The following is a 17844-nucleotide window of genomic DNA, read 5'->3' as shown; positions in this document are numbered from 1 at the left end:
CACTTTTGCTGGAAAGGTTTCAGTGGGGCAGAGAAGACTGGCTAGATTCCATTATACTTACCTGCAATGTCTCACATTTGCTGGAGTGATGTTGGCAGTGCCCAGCAGGAAGCTGAACATACACATCCACCCAGCCCTCATCTAACACTTTAACTGTGGTATTGCCTTTTTAAAAACTTGAAAGAGATTCCAGAGTCTCATAATATTCAAAATGTCCAGGATACAATAGAAAATCACTTGTCATACCAAGAGCCAGGAAAATCCTAACATGTTGAGAAAAGACAGCACTCCAACACTGAGATGAATCAGCTGTTGGAATTATCTGACATTTTAAAGAAGCCACCATAAAAATGCTTCAGTAAGAAATTATGGATTCTCTTGGAAAAAATGAGAAGATAGACAATCTCAGCAAAGAAATACAAGTTATTAAAAAAAAAAGGAAATTATAGAACTGAAAAATACAATGACAAGACACTGACTAAATTGTTACAATAGTAGAGTGAAGATGACAGAGGATAGAATTAGTGAATTCAAGGCGAGACTAATAGTATCTACCCAAACAATAGATAAAATCAATTTGAAAAAATGAACAGTCTTTTGGACTTGTGATATAATATCAAGAGCTGACATATCATTGGAGTCCCAGAAGAAGAGTAGAAAATTAGTCTGTAAAGTAATAGAAGAAATAATGGCTGAAAATTTCCCAAATTTGGTGAAAGTCCTAAACCTATAGGTCAAGGAAGATGAATGAATGCCAAATAGTTTAAACCCTGTGACAGCTTGCTCGGTCGGTAGAGGTGGGGTCTGGCTGCGGACGAGGGGTCGGTCCAGCTCTGGACGAGGGGTCGGTCCCACTTGGGATGAGGGATCGGTCCCGCTTGGGATGAGGGGTCGGTCCGGCAGCAGACGAGGGGTTGGTCTCACAGGGGTTGCGCGGTTCGGCTGATGGGGTCGCCCGGCGAAGCAGGCGACGAACTGGGGACAAGGGAGGCCAGGCCCTTGTCGGGGGCTCTCAGGACTGGAGGGCGCACGGCAGAAGAACTACTGAGGAGACAAGGTAAACACGCAAGTCCACTTTATTGAGCGAGAGGCAACAGTTTTATAGGGGCTGGGGAAGGCTGATTGGTCGAAGCCACACCCTGTTCTGATTGGTTGCCGGAGAAAGGTCAGTGGGAGGTACTGGACGGGGGAGGGGTGGTGATTAGGGATTGGCTGTTGCTGTTGCTGGGGGAAGTGGCAGGGTTTAGGGATTGGTGGCTGCTTTTGCTGGGGGAAGTGGCAGGGTTTAGGGATTGGTGGCTGCTGTTGCTGGGGTAGAGGGCAGACTTGAGTTTCCTGCCTTGTGCCTGGCTGTTGCTGCTGGGGGGGGGGGGGGGGGGGGGAAAGGCAGACTGGAATTTTCCACCCTGCGCCTGCGCAGGGAGAAAGAAAAAGAAGGGTGTTGCCTCATAAGGCATCGTGTGGCGCTATCCGGGAGGAGGGGCGGCCGCGGAAGCATGGCTGCCGAGAAGGGGAGACCCGAGGGCACTCTGCGCCCATGCCCAGTTCCCTTCAGGGGTGGCGGTGAGTCCGACCAGCCACCCTATTATGGGGGCAGCGGCTATTCCAAGGCCTATCTAATTCCTAGGCCTACCGCGGCCGCTCCCCCGCCGGGCCAGCAAACCACACTTCAGCCCGAGGGGTGACCGCAAAACCCAAAGATATCCATGCTAAGACACATAATAATTAAGCTTCTGAAAACTAAGGTCAAAGAAAAAAAAATTGAAAATAGCCAGAGAAATGATGCATTACTTATTGGGGAACACCAATTTGAATGACAGCAGATTTCTCATCTGAAACCATGGAGGCCAGAAGAAATGGCACAGTATTTTTGGACTTAAAAGAAAACTACTGTGAACTGCAAATTCTATATCCAGTGAAAATAGCTTTCAGGGATGAAGACATTCTTAGATGAAGGAAAATGGAGAAAATTTGTTGCTAACAAACTTATCCTTAGTGAATGACTAAAGGAAGTTCTGTAAGCAAAAAGAAATGAGAAGGCTTGAAATTTCAGAAATGGAAGAAGAACTTTGGAATAGGTAAAAATAAGAGTAAATATAATAGGCTATCCTACTTCTCAGGAGTTTATTAAATCATATTTGAAGGTTGAAGTCAAAATTATAACCCTTTCTGGTGTGGTGCTAAGTATATGTAGAGGAAATACTTACAGCAATTATATATTTTAAATGGAGAAGGTCCAACAATGAGCCCTTGGTACTAATGACTATGCTTGTGAGCCTGTGCACCTGAAATAAGAACAAGGCCTAGAGCTGCAGGGTGCCTAAGAGTTACCCCCTGAAAGCCTCTGTGTTGCTCAAATGTGGCCAGTCTCGAAGCCAAACTCAGCATGTAAATGTGTTGCCTTCCCCCCAGCATGGGACATGACTCCCGGGGATGAGCCTCCCTGGCATCAAAGGATTACTACCAAGTACCAGCTGATGATGTAACTAGAAAATGACCTTGAATAAAAAGATCAAGTGGGACCAGCAGAATGTCTCAATCTACATAAAATACCAGGAGTTAAAAATGCTTTTTGACCTGAATAAAAGGGGGAAATGGAAAGGAAAAATGAGTTTATATGGCTATGAGTCTCCAAAAAGAGCCAGGAGGTTATCAGGAGGTTATCAGACCTCAGAACACCTCAGCAGAGTCCCATAGACAGATAAAGTAGACACAACCCCAGGTATTAGCTCTTTTGAGGGCTGCAGGGACCCACAGGTTCTATGGTCATGGCAGATGGAGTTCAGTGCCATGTCAGTTGACCCTACTTTGGAGTTTGTGTTTCTGTGTGATGGAGCTGGACTCAGATGTGATCTTTGTTCACAAGCCTTTCCTGTTACTTTTACTGGAACTGTAGTTGGTCCTGGAGTTTAATGTATACCCAGGGGACCCGAATCTCTGGACTGACCATGTGATAGCCAGGCCCTGAGCCTCAACAGACTTCAGCTCCTACCCTCTGGTTTATTGGACTTACCCCACTCAGCTAACATGGAGTTGAAGAAGGTCAACCACCACACCAGGGAGCCAAGAGTGCCTACAACTGAAAGCAGGAGATTTCCATCCAGCATACATGTGGAATCTAAGCCCCCTCTTGATATAGATGTGGAGTTGGCACTACCATTCTAAGGTCCACAGGATGGAGGAATAGAGTATGGATTAGAGTGGACTTACTGATATTCTATTCATGAACTATTGTGATTAGTAATAGAAGAAAATGTGGCATTGGTGTGGAGAAACTGCCCATGGTGGCTGCTGAGGGTAGGGAGTGGGAGGAAGAGATATGATGTGGGGGCATTTTCAGGGGTTGGAGTTGTCCTGGGTGGTGCTACAGGGACAGTTACTGGACATTGTATGTCCTCCCATGGCCCACTGGGTGGACTGTGGGAGAGTGTGGGCTATGGTGTGGACCATTGACCATGAGGTGCAGCGGTGCTCAGAGATGTATTCACCAAGTGCAATGAATGTCTCATGATGATGGAGGAGGTTGTTGTTATGGGGGAAGAAGGAGGGTGGAGGGTATATGGGGACCTCATATTTTTTGAATGTAATATTAGAAAAGTAAATAAAGACCAAAAAAAAAAATGACCTAAATGGAAGTAAACTTTCTAAACTTCACTTGAAGTACTATAATGTCAATACCAATAGAATCTGATAAATTACTTATTGTTTTGTAATATCTAGAGCAACCACTAAGAAAGTTATATAAATCAATATAATCATAAACACTACAAATAAATCAAGATTGAGTCCTAAAATATGTTCAAGGAACCACAAGAAGATGAGAGACACTGAACAAGAAAAGAGAGGAAACAAACAGAAAACAATAAAATGGAAAAGGGCCCTACCCTCAATCAAGAGAAGCCCAGGATTCCATCCCCCTACCCCCACCCCCACCAAAATCTTTGAACAACTATCAAGAATTGACAGGCATGTCTTTCTAAAGCAACTCCAGGAACAGTTAGATGATTGCAGTAACAGAATGGTGGCCAAATGTAGAAAAAGGCAACTTAAAATGGTAGCATCTCCTGACACCCTTGCTGGTCTCACTGGCTCAGGGTGGAGCAGGCATGCACTCCCAATGCAGGTTCCTGGTCCCAGTTCTTTATGGAGCAAAGAAACCTGGGAACATAAATGTCTGGGCCAGTCTGGCTTGTGGCAGCCTGAGGGACTCAACCTCAGGACACTTGCCATCCCAGAACTTCTCCTGATTGTAGAACACAGTTCATAAAGCTTTCATACAGAATGCTGTAGAACAATCAAATTGCAGCTGCCTGTGGTAAATGTTTGTTGTTTGTGGGACATGCAGTACAATGCCTGGATTATAAGAAAATGTTGTTTCCTAAGGAAGAGGGGGATTCTTACAGAAAGGACCAGGGAGAACAAGCAAGCTTTTGCCTTGAGCTAGTCTCTAAGTGCATTCTATTGCTGAGCTCTGAAGGAGAGCACTTACTCAAGCCAATCTGCAAATATGGGGAATCTTTTTTTAATTTTCGTTTTGTTGTTGTTGACATTCAAGGAATAAAATGGCAAACTTAAGCCCCAGCTTATAGATGATTAGTTTAATTGTAAATGGCCTGAATATACCAATTAAAAGACAGAAATTGGAAGAGTGGATAAAAAACATGATCGAACAATGGACATTATAAGAAACTCACTTTAAATACAGTGGTATAAATAAAATGAAAGGATGAAATAGTAAAAACATGCAAAATAATGGAAAAGGAGGAGTGGCTATGTTAATATCAGACAAAGTAGACTTCAAAGCAAAGAAACCTACTAGAGACAAAGAAAGGCGCTACATAATGATAAAAGAATTCAATCAACCAGGAATGCATAGCAGTCTTAAATATGTACCCACCAAAAAACAAAGCCTCAAAACACATGAAGAAAATCTTATAAACTTAGAGGAGAGAGAAATCCACAACTATGGTTGAGGACTTCAATTCAACTCTCCACTCTCAGCAATTGATAGAACTATTAGACAGAACAGTAACAAGGATACAGAAAAACTGACCAACACAATCAACCAACAAGATCTAGGTGACATATATAGAACACTCTACCCAACTACAGCAGCACTTTTTTTTAAACACCCATGAAACGTTCACAAAGATAGACCATATCCTAGGCCACTGGGCCATAAAACAAACCTCAACAAACATAAAATAATTGAAATTGTACCAAGTATGTTCTGTGATTGTAATGGAATCAAAATAAAAATCAATAGCAGAAAGACAATAGAAAAATATCCAAACACTTGATATTTTAATAACACATTTCTTAATAATCCATTGGTTAAAGAGGAAGTCTCAAAGGCAATTTAAATGAAAATGAAAACATATCAAAACATGTGGGGCACAGCTAAAGCAGTGCTGACAGTGAAATTCATAGCAGTAGATGGTTATGTTAGAAAAGAGGAAAGGTATCAGATCAGTAATCTAATTTCCTTCCTCAGAAAACTAAGAAAAGCAGAATAAACTCATAGGAAGAAGAAGGCAAGATATAATAAAGATAAGAGTAGAAATCAAAGACATTGAAAATAGAGAAATAACAGAAAAATCAATGAAACAAAACTGGTTCTTTGGGGAAAAAGTTAATTGGCAAACCTCTAGCAACACTGACAAAAGAAAGATGAAGACACAAATCACAATATTAGAATGAAAGGGATATTATTGCAGGTCCTGCAAGATAGTAAAGGGATACTACCAATGACTTTACACTCAAATTTGACAACCTAGAAGAGGTAGAACGAGTTCTTACAAACCACAAACTACACAAGCTCAATCAAGATGAAAGTGTGCCATATATACACTATGGACCTGGTAACAGTCTGATTATATGATCTCATAATTGTAATATGTTCTACCACAATGTGGTGGGTTGATAGGAGTTTTATGGGAATTCTGTTCATGTGCTTGATTCTTTTGTAATTTTATAATTTCTGTCATAAAAATAAATTTAAATAATAATAGGTTGGGTTGGGGGAAATATACACCAAATGTAAGATAAGGACTATAGTCAGTAGTAAGATTTTGACAATATTCTTCATAATTTGTAACAAATGTCTCACAACAATGCAAAATGTTGGTGGTGAGCTGATTAGGGGACCCCTGTATGATATTATGCATTTTTGCTTTGTAATTTCACAACTTTTACTATACACTTATTGTTTATATATTTTCATGTATTAATGATGTAGTAGTAGTAGTAGTAGTAGTAGTAATAGGGTGGGTTGGAGGAAAAATACACCAAAATGTAAGATACTTTGGTTAGTAGTAATATTTTGAGAATTTTCTTTAGTTATTATTTGAAAATGTTTCATAACAATGCAAGGTGTTGGTGATAGGGTGATGTGAGGTATGAGAGCCCTGTATGATGTTATGTATGTCTGTTTTATAAGTTCACAACTATTACCATACACTTATTGTTTATGTATGTTTTTCTGGGAGTGACACTCTTCAATAAATTTGTAAAAAATTAAAAAAAAAATTCTGTGGTACATTAAAAAAAAGATGAAATAGCACATGAATAGTCCTATAAACATGAAAGAATTTGAATTTGTAGTTTCAACTCTCCTGAAAAAGAAATCTCCAGGTCCAGATAGTTTCTCTGGAGGATTCTACCAAACATTTATAGAGGAATTAATACCATTTTTACACAATATTCCAGAAAATAGAACAGAAAGGAACACTTTGAAATTCATTTTATGAGGCAAGTATTTCCCTGATGTCAACAACAAAGACAGTATGAAGAGATAGAGTAAGAGCAAGAGGGAACAAGGGACCAGGATCTCTCATGAAAACAGATGCAAAAATGTTTAACAAAATATTAGTAAATTGAATTCAGCATAAAAGAATTATACACCATGGCCATATGGGGTTTATTTCAGGTGTGGAAGACGTTCACATTTGAAAATCAGTCATTGTAATCCACTATATCAAAAAGCTAAAGAAGAAAAATGATAGGATTACATCGACTGATATAATCAAGATATAACACCTATTTATGATAAAAAATAAATCTCTGTGAATTTGGAATAGAAGAGAGCTACCCCCACTTCATAAATGTCATAAACAACAACAAAAAAATGCAGTTAGCATCATGCTTAATGCTGAAAGACTTAACAATGAATACTTTCCCTTTAAGATTGAGAACAACAAGGGAAACGGACTTTGGCCCAGTGGTTAGGGCATCCGTCTACCATATGGGAGGTCCGCGGTTCAAACCCTGGGCCTCCTCGACCCGTGTGGAGCTGGCCATGCGCAGTGCTGATGCGCGCAAGGAGTGCCGTGCCACGCAAGGGTGTCCCCTGCGTGGGGGAGCCCCCACGCGCAAGGAGTGCGCCCGTGAGGAAAGCCGCCCAGCGTTAAAAGAAAGTGCAGCCTGCCCAGGAATGGCGCCACCCACACTTCCTGTGCCGCTGACGACAACAGAAGCGGACAAAGAAACAAAAGCAGACAAAGAAACAAGACACAACAAATAGACACCAAGAACAGACAACCAGGGGAGGGGGGGAAATTAAATAAATAAATAAATCTTTAAAAAAAAAAAAAAGATTGAGAACAACAAGGTGAGGAAAAGATAAAAGATGTGCAAATTGGAAAGAAATAAAACTATCTGCAGATGACATGATTGTCTGCATAGAAAATCACAAGGAACCTACCAAAAAACTTCTATAAGTAATAAGTGAGTTCAGCAAGGTTATTGAATACAAGATCAACATGTAAAAATCAATTGCAAGAAAAGTGGTTTGAGTGCCTACTCCCCATGTACAACATCCTGGGTTTAATCTCTGGTTTTAATAATTTGGTTTTAATCTGGGTTTAATCTCTGCCTTAAAAAAATTGCATTTCTATATACTAACAATAAACATTGGAAACCAAAATTAAAACAATACCATTTATAATCACTCCCCCCAAATGAAGTACTTAAGTGTAAATGTAACGGAACACATACAGGGTCTGTATGCTGAAAATTACAAAATATTGATTGAAGAAATCAAAGAAGGTTTAAATAAATGAGACATACCATGTTCATGGATTTGGAAGACTCAACATAGTAAAGATGTCAATTCTTCCCACTTTGGTCTATTGGCTTAATGCAATTTTAATCAAAATCTCAGCAAGCATTTTTTCTTGTACACATAGATTATAAGCTTATCTAAAATTGATAAGGAAAGGCTCAGGCTCTAAATAGCTAAAACAATTTGAGGGGAAAAATTAATAAAGTGGGTGTAATCATTTTACCTGACAGGAAGCCCTATTGTATAACAATAGTAATGAGGACAGTGTGATACTGGCATAATGATAGGTAGATAGATGAATGGAAAAGAAGAACATCCAGAAATAGACCCTCACAAGTATGCTGGATTTAAAAAAACTTACAGTTTTGAAATAATTTCAAACGTGCAGGACAGATGCAAAATTAATACAAAACCTATTCAGAGAGCTCCAACTTACCCTCCTGCTCCTGATACACAGATCCACCAATTTTAATATTTTCCCATCTTCACCATGTTATTCTCTCCCTCCCTCCCATTCATCCATCCATCCATCATTTTCTGAACATTTGAGAGCAGGTTGCACACATCATGCCCCTCCATCTCCCCACATCTATGGAGTTCTTGTCACAGATTACATATTTATACATTATGAGTCCCAAACCATTGTGATATCATTTTATGCATTTGCTTTTTAGATCTTGTAGAAAGTAAAAAATAGAATTACCAGTAAAAAATACAGTAGTACTGACACTTATGTTTACCCACATCTTTACTAGAGATCTTTATTTCTATATGGTTTCAGTCAATTGTCTTGTGTCCTTTCCTTTCAAACTTCAAAGCTCCCTTTAGCATTTGTTGTGAGCTGATCTAGTGGTGACAAAGTGTTTATCCGGGGATGTCTTAATTTCTCCCTCATTTGTGAAATAAGTTTTGCCAGATACAGAATACTAGGCTGGCAATTTTTGCTTTCAGCACTCTCTGTATTCCCAGTGCCTGCTTGCTTTAATCTTACTGAGGCTCCTTGTATGTGACATGTTGTTTCTTTCTTGTGGCTTTCAGAATTCTCTATTTTTGGCATTTGGCAGTTGGATTATAACATGGCATGGTGTGGGTATATTTGAGTTTATCCTATTTGGGATTCATTGAGTGTCTTGGAAGTGTATATTTGACTCTTCTGTTGAATTTAAGAAGTTTTCAGCCATTATTTCTTGGACTATTCCTTCTACCCCTTTTTCTCTCTTTATTCTTTTTTTTGGGGGACTTCCACAATTGGTACACTTGGTAGTATCCCACAAGTTCCTCAGGCTCTGTTCACTTCTCTTCATTCTTCTTTCTGCTCTTCAGGCTTGATGATTTCAATTGTTTTATCTTCAACTTCATTGATTCTTTCTTCTGCCAGCTTTAATCTACTGTTGAACCCTTCTAGGGAATTTCAAATTTCTGTTACTGTGGTTTTCAGCTCTGTTTGGTTTCTTTTCCTAATTTCCATCTCTCTACTGATATTCTCTTTGCTTTTATCTACTGACTTCCTGATTTCTTTTAGTTCTTTGTCCATATTTTCTTTTAGCTTTTTGAGCATATTTAGGACTTTTTTTTAAAGTCACTGGAATGCCCCATGCTAATCCTCCTCATTGATGGTTTCTAATGCTTTAATCTTCCCTTTTGTCATCATCACTTCTCTCAGGGCCATCATTTCCTGTTTCTTTGTATGTCTTGTAATCTTTTGTTGAAACCTGGACATTTTGATATTTTAATGTGTTATCATTGGAATATAGACTCAGAAGTGTATGTTCCCTAAGCTTGTATCCAGCTAATTTTATGATAGAATTTTCCATGAATGCCAGGAGCTAACAAAAAAAAAGAAGTTGGGAGGGGAGGGTGTGGAGAAAAGTGTTCTGTACTTAAGATTTACACATTTACTGTATGTTAATTATACCTCAGTAAAGAGATATAAAGAATTTATAGCTCACAGGAAAACAATGACTTATCAACTAATCCCACTCTTACAGTCTATATTTGAATCCTCGTTCAAACTGTAGAGCTCTGGTTATGACATTTATGAGAAATTGAAAACTTAATCAGCTTATGATAATTGATATTAGGGGATTATTATGAAGTTTTACAGATATAATGCAGTTATTTAGTTAAAAATTAATTTTTTAAAAAATTAGTTAAATTAACTACTTTTAAAAGTCCTTAACATTTAGAGATACCTATTGAAATAAGTGGTATATCTAGGATTTGCTTCAAAATGAAACAGGTAGGGAGTGGTAGGGATATAAATGAAACAAGATTGATCACAATAATTGTTAAACTTGCATGATTAGATTTTCTATTTTTAACTCTGATGAAAATTTAAAATTCAAAAATATGAATAAAAGATACAGAAAGGTAGCTTTATTATTACTAATAAAACAAATAGTTGGCCTCTGAGTTTGTATGCTCTCAAGAAGCTTAAGGGGGAAAATGGACTTGGCCCAGTGGTTAGGGTGTCCGTCTACCACATGCGAGGTCCGCGGTTCAAACCCCAGGCCTCCGTGACCCGTGTGGAGCTGGCTCATGCACAGTGCTGATGCGCACAAGGAGTGCCGTGCCACGCAGGAGTGTCCCCCGCATAGGAGAGCCCCACACGCAAGGAGTGCACCCGTGAGGAGAGCCGCCCAGCACGAAAGAAAGTGTAGCCTGCCCAGGAATGGTGCCGCCCACACTTCCCGTGCCGCTGACAACAACAGAAGCGGACAAAGAAACAAGACGCAGCAAATAGACACAGAGAACCCACAACCAGGGGAGGGGGGGAATTAAATAAATAAAATAAAAAATCTTTAAAAAATTTTTAAAAATTAAAAAAGAACCTTAAGGGTTGCTAAGGAATGTCCCAAATGAAATCATTGCTTATCTACATAATGTGTCTTCTGTAAGAAGTAGAGATACCCAAGGAAGGAAACCTACCATACATTAAGTGGGCAACCAAGCATAGAGATAACTTATTTGTGATTTACTATTAATAAAATCAAAACATATTTATGTTAACACATGTAAACACCTTATATCTCATAAATTGTCCATCCATTTATAACTAGACAGTAGGATTAATTTTTGTTATTTCAACCTTTATCTTCTCTCTTGTTTTCTAACAGGACTTGATGTTATTTTGTGATGATGATCCAAAGCCACTTTTGCCATCAATACCACCTTCCATTATCTCTTCAACTACATGGTTGTCAGAAGGGGAAGCAGAAGTTTGTAATCTCTGGGGTGCAGGTAAATTGGTTAGAGAATAGGAAGTTTATTCAGAAACATGAGTAATAAGAAACACTGGACAGAAATTGGTTTTCATTAGATTTTATTCTGTGAAAGAAAACAATAATTAGCTTTTAAGTTTGATATTGAGGGATAGAATTTGTGTGGATAAATTCAACCCACACATGTCCTATAATCTTATTTTACCATTTGTTTCAATGTTTTTCTCTTTGTATTTTGCTTTTTAATTTTTTTCGTTGTTTCATTTTAAAAAAAATGATTAACTACAAACCTTAAATTTTTACAAATTATTTAAAAATCAGAAAAAATAATTTAGTTTCTTCTTTTCTTGTTTCTTCATCACCTTTTAAAATTTGTATTGTATTTCTTGGTACAAATGGAAAAACCTTGAAAACATGTTCAGTGAAATAAGCAAGACATGTAAGGGCAAATATTGATTGATATCACTTATAAGAGATATGTAGAAACAGCAAATTCACAGAGACAGAAAGTGGATTAGGATTACCAGGAGATGGAGAAAGGGGGAGTGTATGTTTGGTAGATATGGAGTGTCTGTAAATAAAAATAATTTCAGAGACTCATAAAAGTGCCAGTACCAGTGGTGCCATTTAGCATTTTATGAAATTTCACCAAAAAGTACAGCAAAGAAACAGTCATTAGTTAAGAAACAGGTGCTTGTTACTAATAGAGTAAAATATCAGGTTGCTGGAAGAAAACTGGGGAGAAAAATATTACAATATTTTTTTCCCTATTCCAAATGAAAGATACTCAGCAACATTATAGAGAGATCTTAGACTTTCCTCATTTCCTTTAATATCTGTATATAATGCCTATGTATCTCTGACCCATGATTTTATCCAATCCCTTCTTAAGAATACTTCCTTTTCCTTTGAATTTCTATAGCACCTCATATTATGCATTTCCTTAGGTCCTTCTCAAGAAGTCATCCATTACCAAAACTTTTTCATCACCCCAAACAGGGATTGTTCCCATTAAGCAATAACTCCCTATCCCCTCCCCAACCCTTATAACCTCTTAATAAACTTTCTATCTCTATTACTCTAGATATTTCATATGTAAATGAAATCTTACAATATTTGTCCTTTTGTGTCCAGCTCATTTCATTCAACATTGATGTCTTCAAGGTTCATCCATGTTGTAGTATGAATCAAAACTGCATTTCTTTTTATGGTGGAATAATATTCCATTGTTGGGATATACCACATTTTGTTTATCCATTCATTTGTTGGCGAACACTTGGATTGCTTCCACCATCTGTCCATTGTGAATAATGCTGCAGTGAACATCAGTGTACAAATATCTATTCCAGCCCCTGCTTTCAGTTATTTCAGGTACATACCCAGACATAGAATTTCCGGATCATATGGTAATTCTGTTTAACCTTTTGAAGATACACGGAACTGATTTCCACGGTGCTGTACCATTTTACATTTCCACTACTGTATTAGTTAGCCAAAGGGGTGCTGATGCAAAATACCAGAAATTGGTTGGTTTTTATAAACGGTATTTATTAGGGGTAGAAGCTTTCAGATACCATGCCATAAAGCATAAGTTACTTCCCTCACCAAAGTCTATTTTCACATGTTGGAGCAAGATGACTGCTGACGTCTGCAAGGATTCAGGCTTCCTGGGTTCCTCTGGGCTCAGCTCCTCTGTTTTCTCCACAAGGAGACTGTGAGGCCCTCTGGACTTTGCCTCTCTCCACAGGTCAGCTGTAGACTATCAGGTGAATGGCTCTGACTCTCTCCGTGGGGTTTCTGCTGTGTCTAAGGAGCTGTCTCTAATCCTCTGTGTTCTTCTCCTGGCTCAGGTCCTCTCTTCCCGGGGCTAGCTTCTCTTTTCTCTGTGTGCTGACTTCCTGGGGCTCCAGCTTAAGGCTTCAGCATCAGACTCCAACATCAAAATTCCAACATCAGAAATTCTCAACTCTGTCCTTTGCTGTGCCATTTATCTGTGAGTCGCCACCCACCAAGGGGTGCCCTAAAGATGTGGCCCAATCAAAGCCCCAATCATGACTCAATTACACCCAGGTACAGACCAGATTACAAACATAATCCAGTATCCATTTTTGGAATTCATAACCATATCAAACTGCTCCAACCAGCAATGCAAGAGGGTCCTCTTTTTCTGCATCCTCAACTTTTGTTATTTTCTGTATTTTTAATAGTAGTCATTTTATTGAGTGTGAATTGATATCTCATTGTGGTTTTTATTAACTTACATTTGATGAAGTTTAAATTATGACATTTTTCAAAAGCAGACACTGGGGAAAATGTGAAAAAAACAAGCTATGTTGTAACCCACAAATTGGTTAATCATCTTCTGAATAATTAACATTAGAGAAAGGCATAGTATAAAATTACATAAAACTAGTTTCTGATAAAGTACACTATTGAATTCCGCCTGGACTCTCCTGATACTCAAAAGCCTTTGATTCACTGTTGACCTATTCAAAGCAGCCACTTCATGCTACTCTCTCTGATCTCCTCAGACTCTCGATTTTCAATACGTTTTTCCTCTCACAAAGTAGGAGGCAAGGTTTTCTGCGAAGATGAGAGCAAAGCATTCTCATTAATATCTTTCATCCTCTTGTGTATTTTCACTTTTATATTTAGTCATGCATCTTTTTCCTTTGTCATGGAGGTGTGTCCTTGTGCTCTGAGTTCCAACTTCTCCCTTCTCTTTGTACTATGCCCATCAAATAGCCAGTTTGTCCTTCTTTCCCTCTCTTGTCCCTCCCTCTCCCTTTCCTTCCTCCATAATGAAACCCTTTTTTCCCAATTGATATATTTATAGAGCCCCCCAATTTACAAAATATAAAAGCTGTAGTTTATTAATATGAATTTATTTTATTTTACAAGTTCATATTTTTAAAAGTTTCTTATAAAAACCAATTGTGAGAATGATGATGATATTAATAGACACAAAAATGAGAAATTGGGGATTATTGATGTTTATATAAGGATAGCATTATTCACATAGATAATTAGTTACAAATGAGTGCAATTTTTAGACAGCTTGCCATGTTTTCTTAGAATATACTTTAAGTAAACTGATCCAGGTCCAGAAGCTTGAAAGAAGAATGATAAGGAAAACTGTCTTGAGTTCTAACATCCTTTAACATATTAATAGAAGTGAAATCTAGTATAAATGATTCTCAGGGGCAACCCTAAGTGGATAAAAGTTCACAAATCATGTAGCCTGAAAGAGAGTCCTACTATTTACTTGGGTAGGAGCCATCTGAATTGGAGGGACTTCTCCTGTTTTTAAAAAGTCCCTTTTCTCTGGTCTTTCCTTCACACTAGTCTCTAAGACCTACCTGCATTCTTGCTAAAATGCAGGTCTTAGCATTTTACTTCCCACCTTAAAAACTTTTAATTGTTCTTCACTGCCAAAAGAAAAGTCTAATCTTTTTATACTGTCTTATAAGACTCTTCACAGTCTGGTCCTAGATAACCTTTGTGACCTTTTCATCCACTACTGCCATTACTCACGATGCTCTGTAATACTGATGTTCCATTTCTTGAGTAGTTTCTTCTCTTTAGAATGAATGTCTTTGTTCTAGTTACTTCAACAGTGTAACACATTACATAAAACTCAGTGGCATAAAACAACCATTTATAATGCTCGTGAATTCTCTGGGTCAGGAATTAGGACAGGGCACAGTGGGGATGGCTTGTCTCTGCTCCATCATGTACGTCTGGACCTCAGCTGGAGAACCCGAAAGCTGGGGGCAGGAAGCCCTCTGAGAGCTTGTTCACTCACAGTCTGGCAGTTGATGCTGGCTGTCGGCTGGGGGCTCCAGTTTCTCTCCACAGGAGCCTCATCATGTGGTCTCTACATATGGCTTAGTTTGGGCTTACTCGCAGCATGGTGGCTGAGTTCCAAGAGTGAGCATCCTGTGAAAGAAGGGGCCAGGCAGAAGCTGAATAGCTTTGGAAATCCTGCTGTAATGTTTCTACCCATTCCTTTCATCTTAGGCAATCATAAAGTCCTGCCCAAGTTCAAGGGGAGGGAATATATAACCCACCTTTTGATGGAGGAATGTCAATGTCATATTGGTATCGTCATGTTTGGAAAATATAAACTGGTACAATTGATAAATGCTTGACAAAATACTGTTCAAACATCAAGGCCCAGCTCAGATGTCACTATATTATTGCTATTAAAATATTCTGCAGGGGAGTGGGCATAGCTCGGTGGTTGAGCACCTGCTTTGCATGTATGAGGTCTAGGGTTCAATCCTCGGAACCTCCTAAAGAAAAAGTCTTTCTACACACTGAAATAATTTCTTCTTTCACTGTGTTCCCACAAGACTTTGTTCATATCCTGATTATAGAATGTATAGTTTTGTATCATAAATATTTTATAAATTTTATTTATTTTTAAATTATATAATAATTTATTATACTCTTGTTTTTAAACATCCAAACCATATAGATAAAACTAAAATCTCCCTACCCAAAATAATTCCTTCCCCAGAGTTAATTGTTCTTATCAGTTTGGTGATTACTTTCCCAGACCTTTATCTGTGCATTGATGTACATATGTGTACCTTTAAAGGTATATAGATTTGTTTTGTTTTAAAACATTGTTCTGTATTTTTCTGTAAGTTTTTTTTTTAAATGAACAATGTCACTTGGAAAACCTTCCATGTATGTCAATATTTAGGGTTTTACCATATTTTTTTAGCTTCTGTATTACCTGCTTATTTTAGTTTATTTCCTGGCTGGATAGACATTTTGGTGTTTCATATTTTTCACTATTATGCAAATAATGCTTCATTGAATATCCTTGTGCTCATATGTGAGTATTTCTGTAGAGTGTATTCCTGGAAATGGAATTGCTGGGTCATAGTGTATGTCCATTTTCATTTCAATCAATACTGCCAAATTGTCTCTTAAAATATCAATGCCAATTTACATCTGGCTTTCAGTATATGAGAGTACTCACACCCTTACCAACACTTGATATTTTTAAGTCTTATACTTATATCGCTTGGATATAAGTTGAATTGCACATGAAGTGTAATTTGCATGTTTCCATGTGTTGATTGAATATCTCTGTTTTTCTCTTGTGGATTGCCTGTTTGTGTCTTTAACCTATTTTTCTTTTGGGCTAAGGAAAATAACCCTTTTGGGTTGTTTGTTGTCGTTCATTTTAAAAGATTTCGTAGAATTCTATGTGTGTGCTACTAGTCCTCATGTTGCAATATTATCTTCCAGGCTGTAAGTTGTCTTTCAGTTTTCTTAATAGTGTCTTTATAGAAGTTTTGTGTTATATATAGTCAAATTTATCCCTCCTTTCTTTTATAGCTTTTTTGTTTGTGTCCTTTTAAAGCTTTTCCTACATCAAGTTCATAGTACATTTTCATTCATATTTTATTTTAATTTAGTTCTTTAATCCATCTGGATTTAAAGTATTTGTGAATGGTTTTAGATATGGGTCATACTTTTTCTGCCATGGGCATCCAGTTGTCTCAGTGACATTTATTGACTGGTCCATTTTTTCTCTACTCTTTTGGAGTGGCTCCTTAACCTGAAATAAACAGGATTTCTTTCTTAATTCTATTCTGTTCCATTGATCCATTTTTCTGTTCCTGGTTTATTTTTTCTGTGACTATTATAATAATATAAAATAGTATGATATATCCTACTTAATTCATTCCTGTATTAATCATCATTTAGGTTATTTCCTTATTTTTACTATTGTAAACAATGATGAAATGACATATTTCCCCCCTTAAACAAATTAGGCTTTTCATTTATATTTTTCTCTGATTTGATACAGATTCTGAATTACTGTTGGTAAATTCTGTCCAGTTCACTAACTTATCCTGTCAACAGATGGTTCTAATTTCCATATTATGATTTTGGCAATTTTAGCCCAAGGCAAAAATAAAGTAGGGAAGTTATTCTGGTACAGCATCTTCAGTTCTTCCTTTCCTTCTATCCTTTTTCTTCCTTAGGCACACAATGAACAACTGTCTACCCTGTGACCTGCAGTGTATGAGAGTCCTTATTCACTCACCCCCTTGCCAATAATAATGGTGGTGCTGGTAGAAGTGCTGCAGGTAGGGAAGGCAAATCTACACCCAGAAAATGTGTCTGTCCCTGTGAGGACAAAGATCTGCTCCCTCCTTAATAGAAGAGGTCCAATATAATGAACCTGCCACCAGGTAACTGGCTGTTCTCCCTGAAAGCTGGTGCCATAACTAGGGATTGTAGCATCACCTTCTACTCTCGGTAGGCTGAGCTTTCAGCAGCCGTGTTAGCCTGATCAACCTAGTGAGCGAATGTTCGTGATGTTGAACCCATGCATAGCCTTTGCGTCTGCTGCTGTGAGTAGAGACCACAGGATAACCACTGGAGCGACTCGGGCAAGAGATAAATAGAGTTTCTTGTCCATCTCTGGAAATCACCTGGTTTCCTTTACAGTGGACGTCCTTTCATAGGCATTTGTATGAAACATGAATATCTTCACACAGTGTGCAGGTTCTAAGAGGTCCATCCGCTTACCTC

At 38.1% G+C, this 17844-nt stretch overlaps 1 protein-coding gene across 1 annotated transcript in view; it reads left to right on the top strand.

Annotated features, from left to right (window-relative positions):
- ENTHD1 (ENTH domain containing 1) overlaps positions 1 to 17844 on the top strand; it is a 147505-nt gene that overhangs the window by 75242 nt on the left and 54419 nt on the right. Inside the window, exon 5 of the mRNA XM_004447832.3 lies at positions 11179 to 11302. Coding sequence (XP_004447889.1) covers positions 11179 to 11302 — 124 coding nt within the window. The remainder of the gene's footprint in view (positions 1 to 11178; positions 11303 to 17844) is intronic.

Source organism: Dasypus novemcinctus, chromosome 12 (genome assembly GCF_030445035.2).
Source record: "Dasypus novemcinctus isolate mDasNov1 chromosome 12, mDasNov1.1.hap2, whole genome shotgun sequence".
In the NCBI taxonomy this organism is placed as follows: Eukaryota; Metazoa; Chordata; class Mammalia; order Cingulata; family Dasypodidae; genus Dasypus; species Dasypus novemcinctus.
Note: the sequence above shows the minus strand (reverse complement) of the source record. Positions and strands in the feature narration are given on the sequence as shown.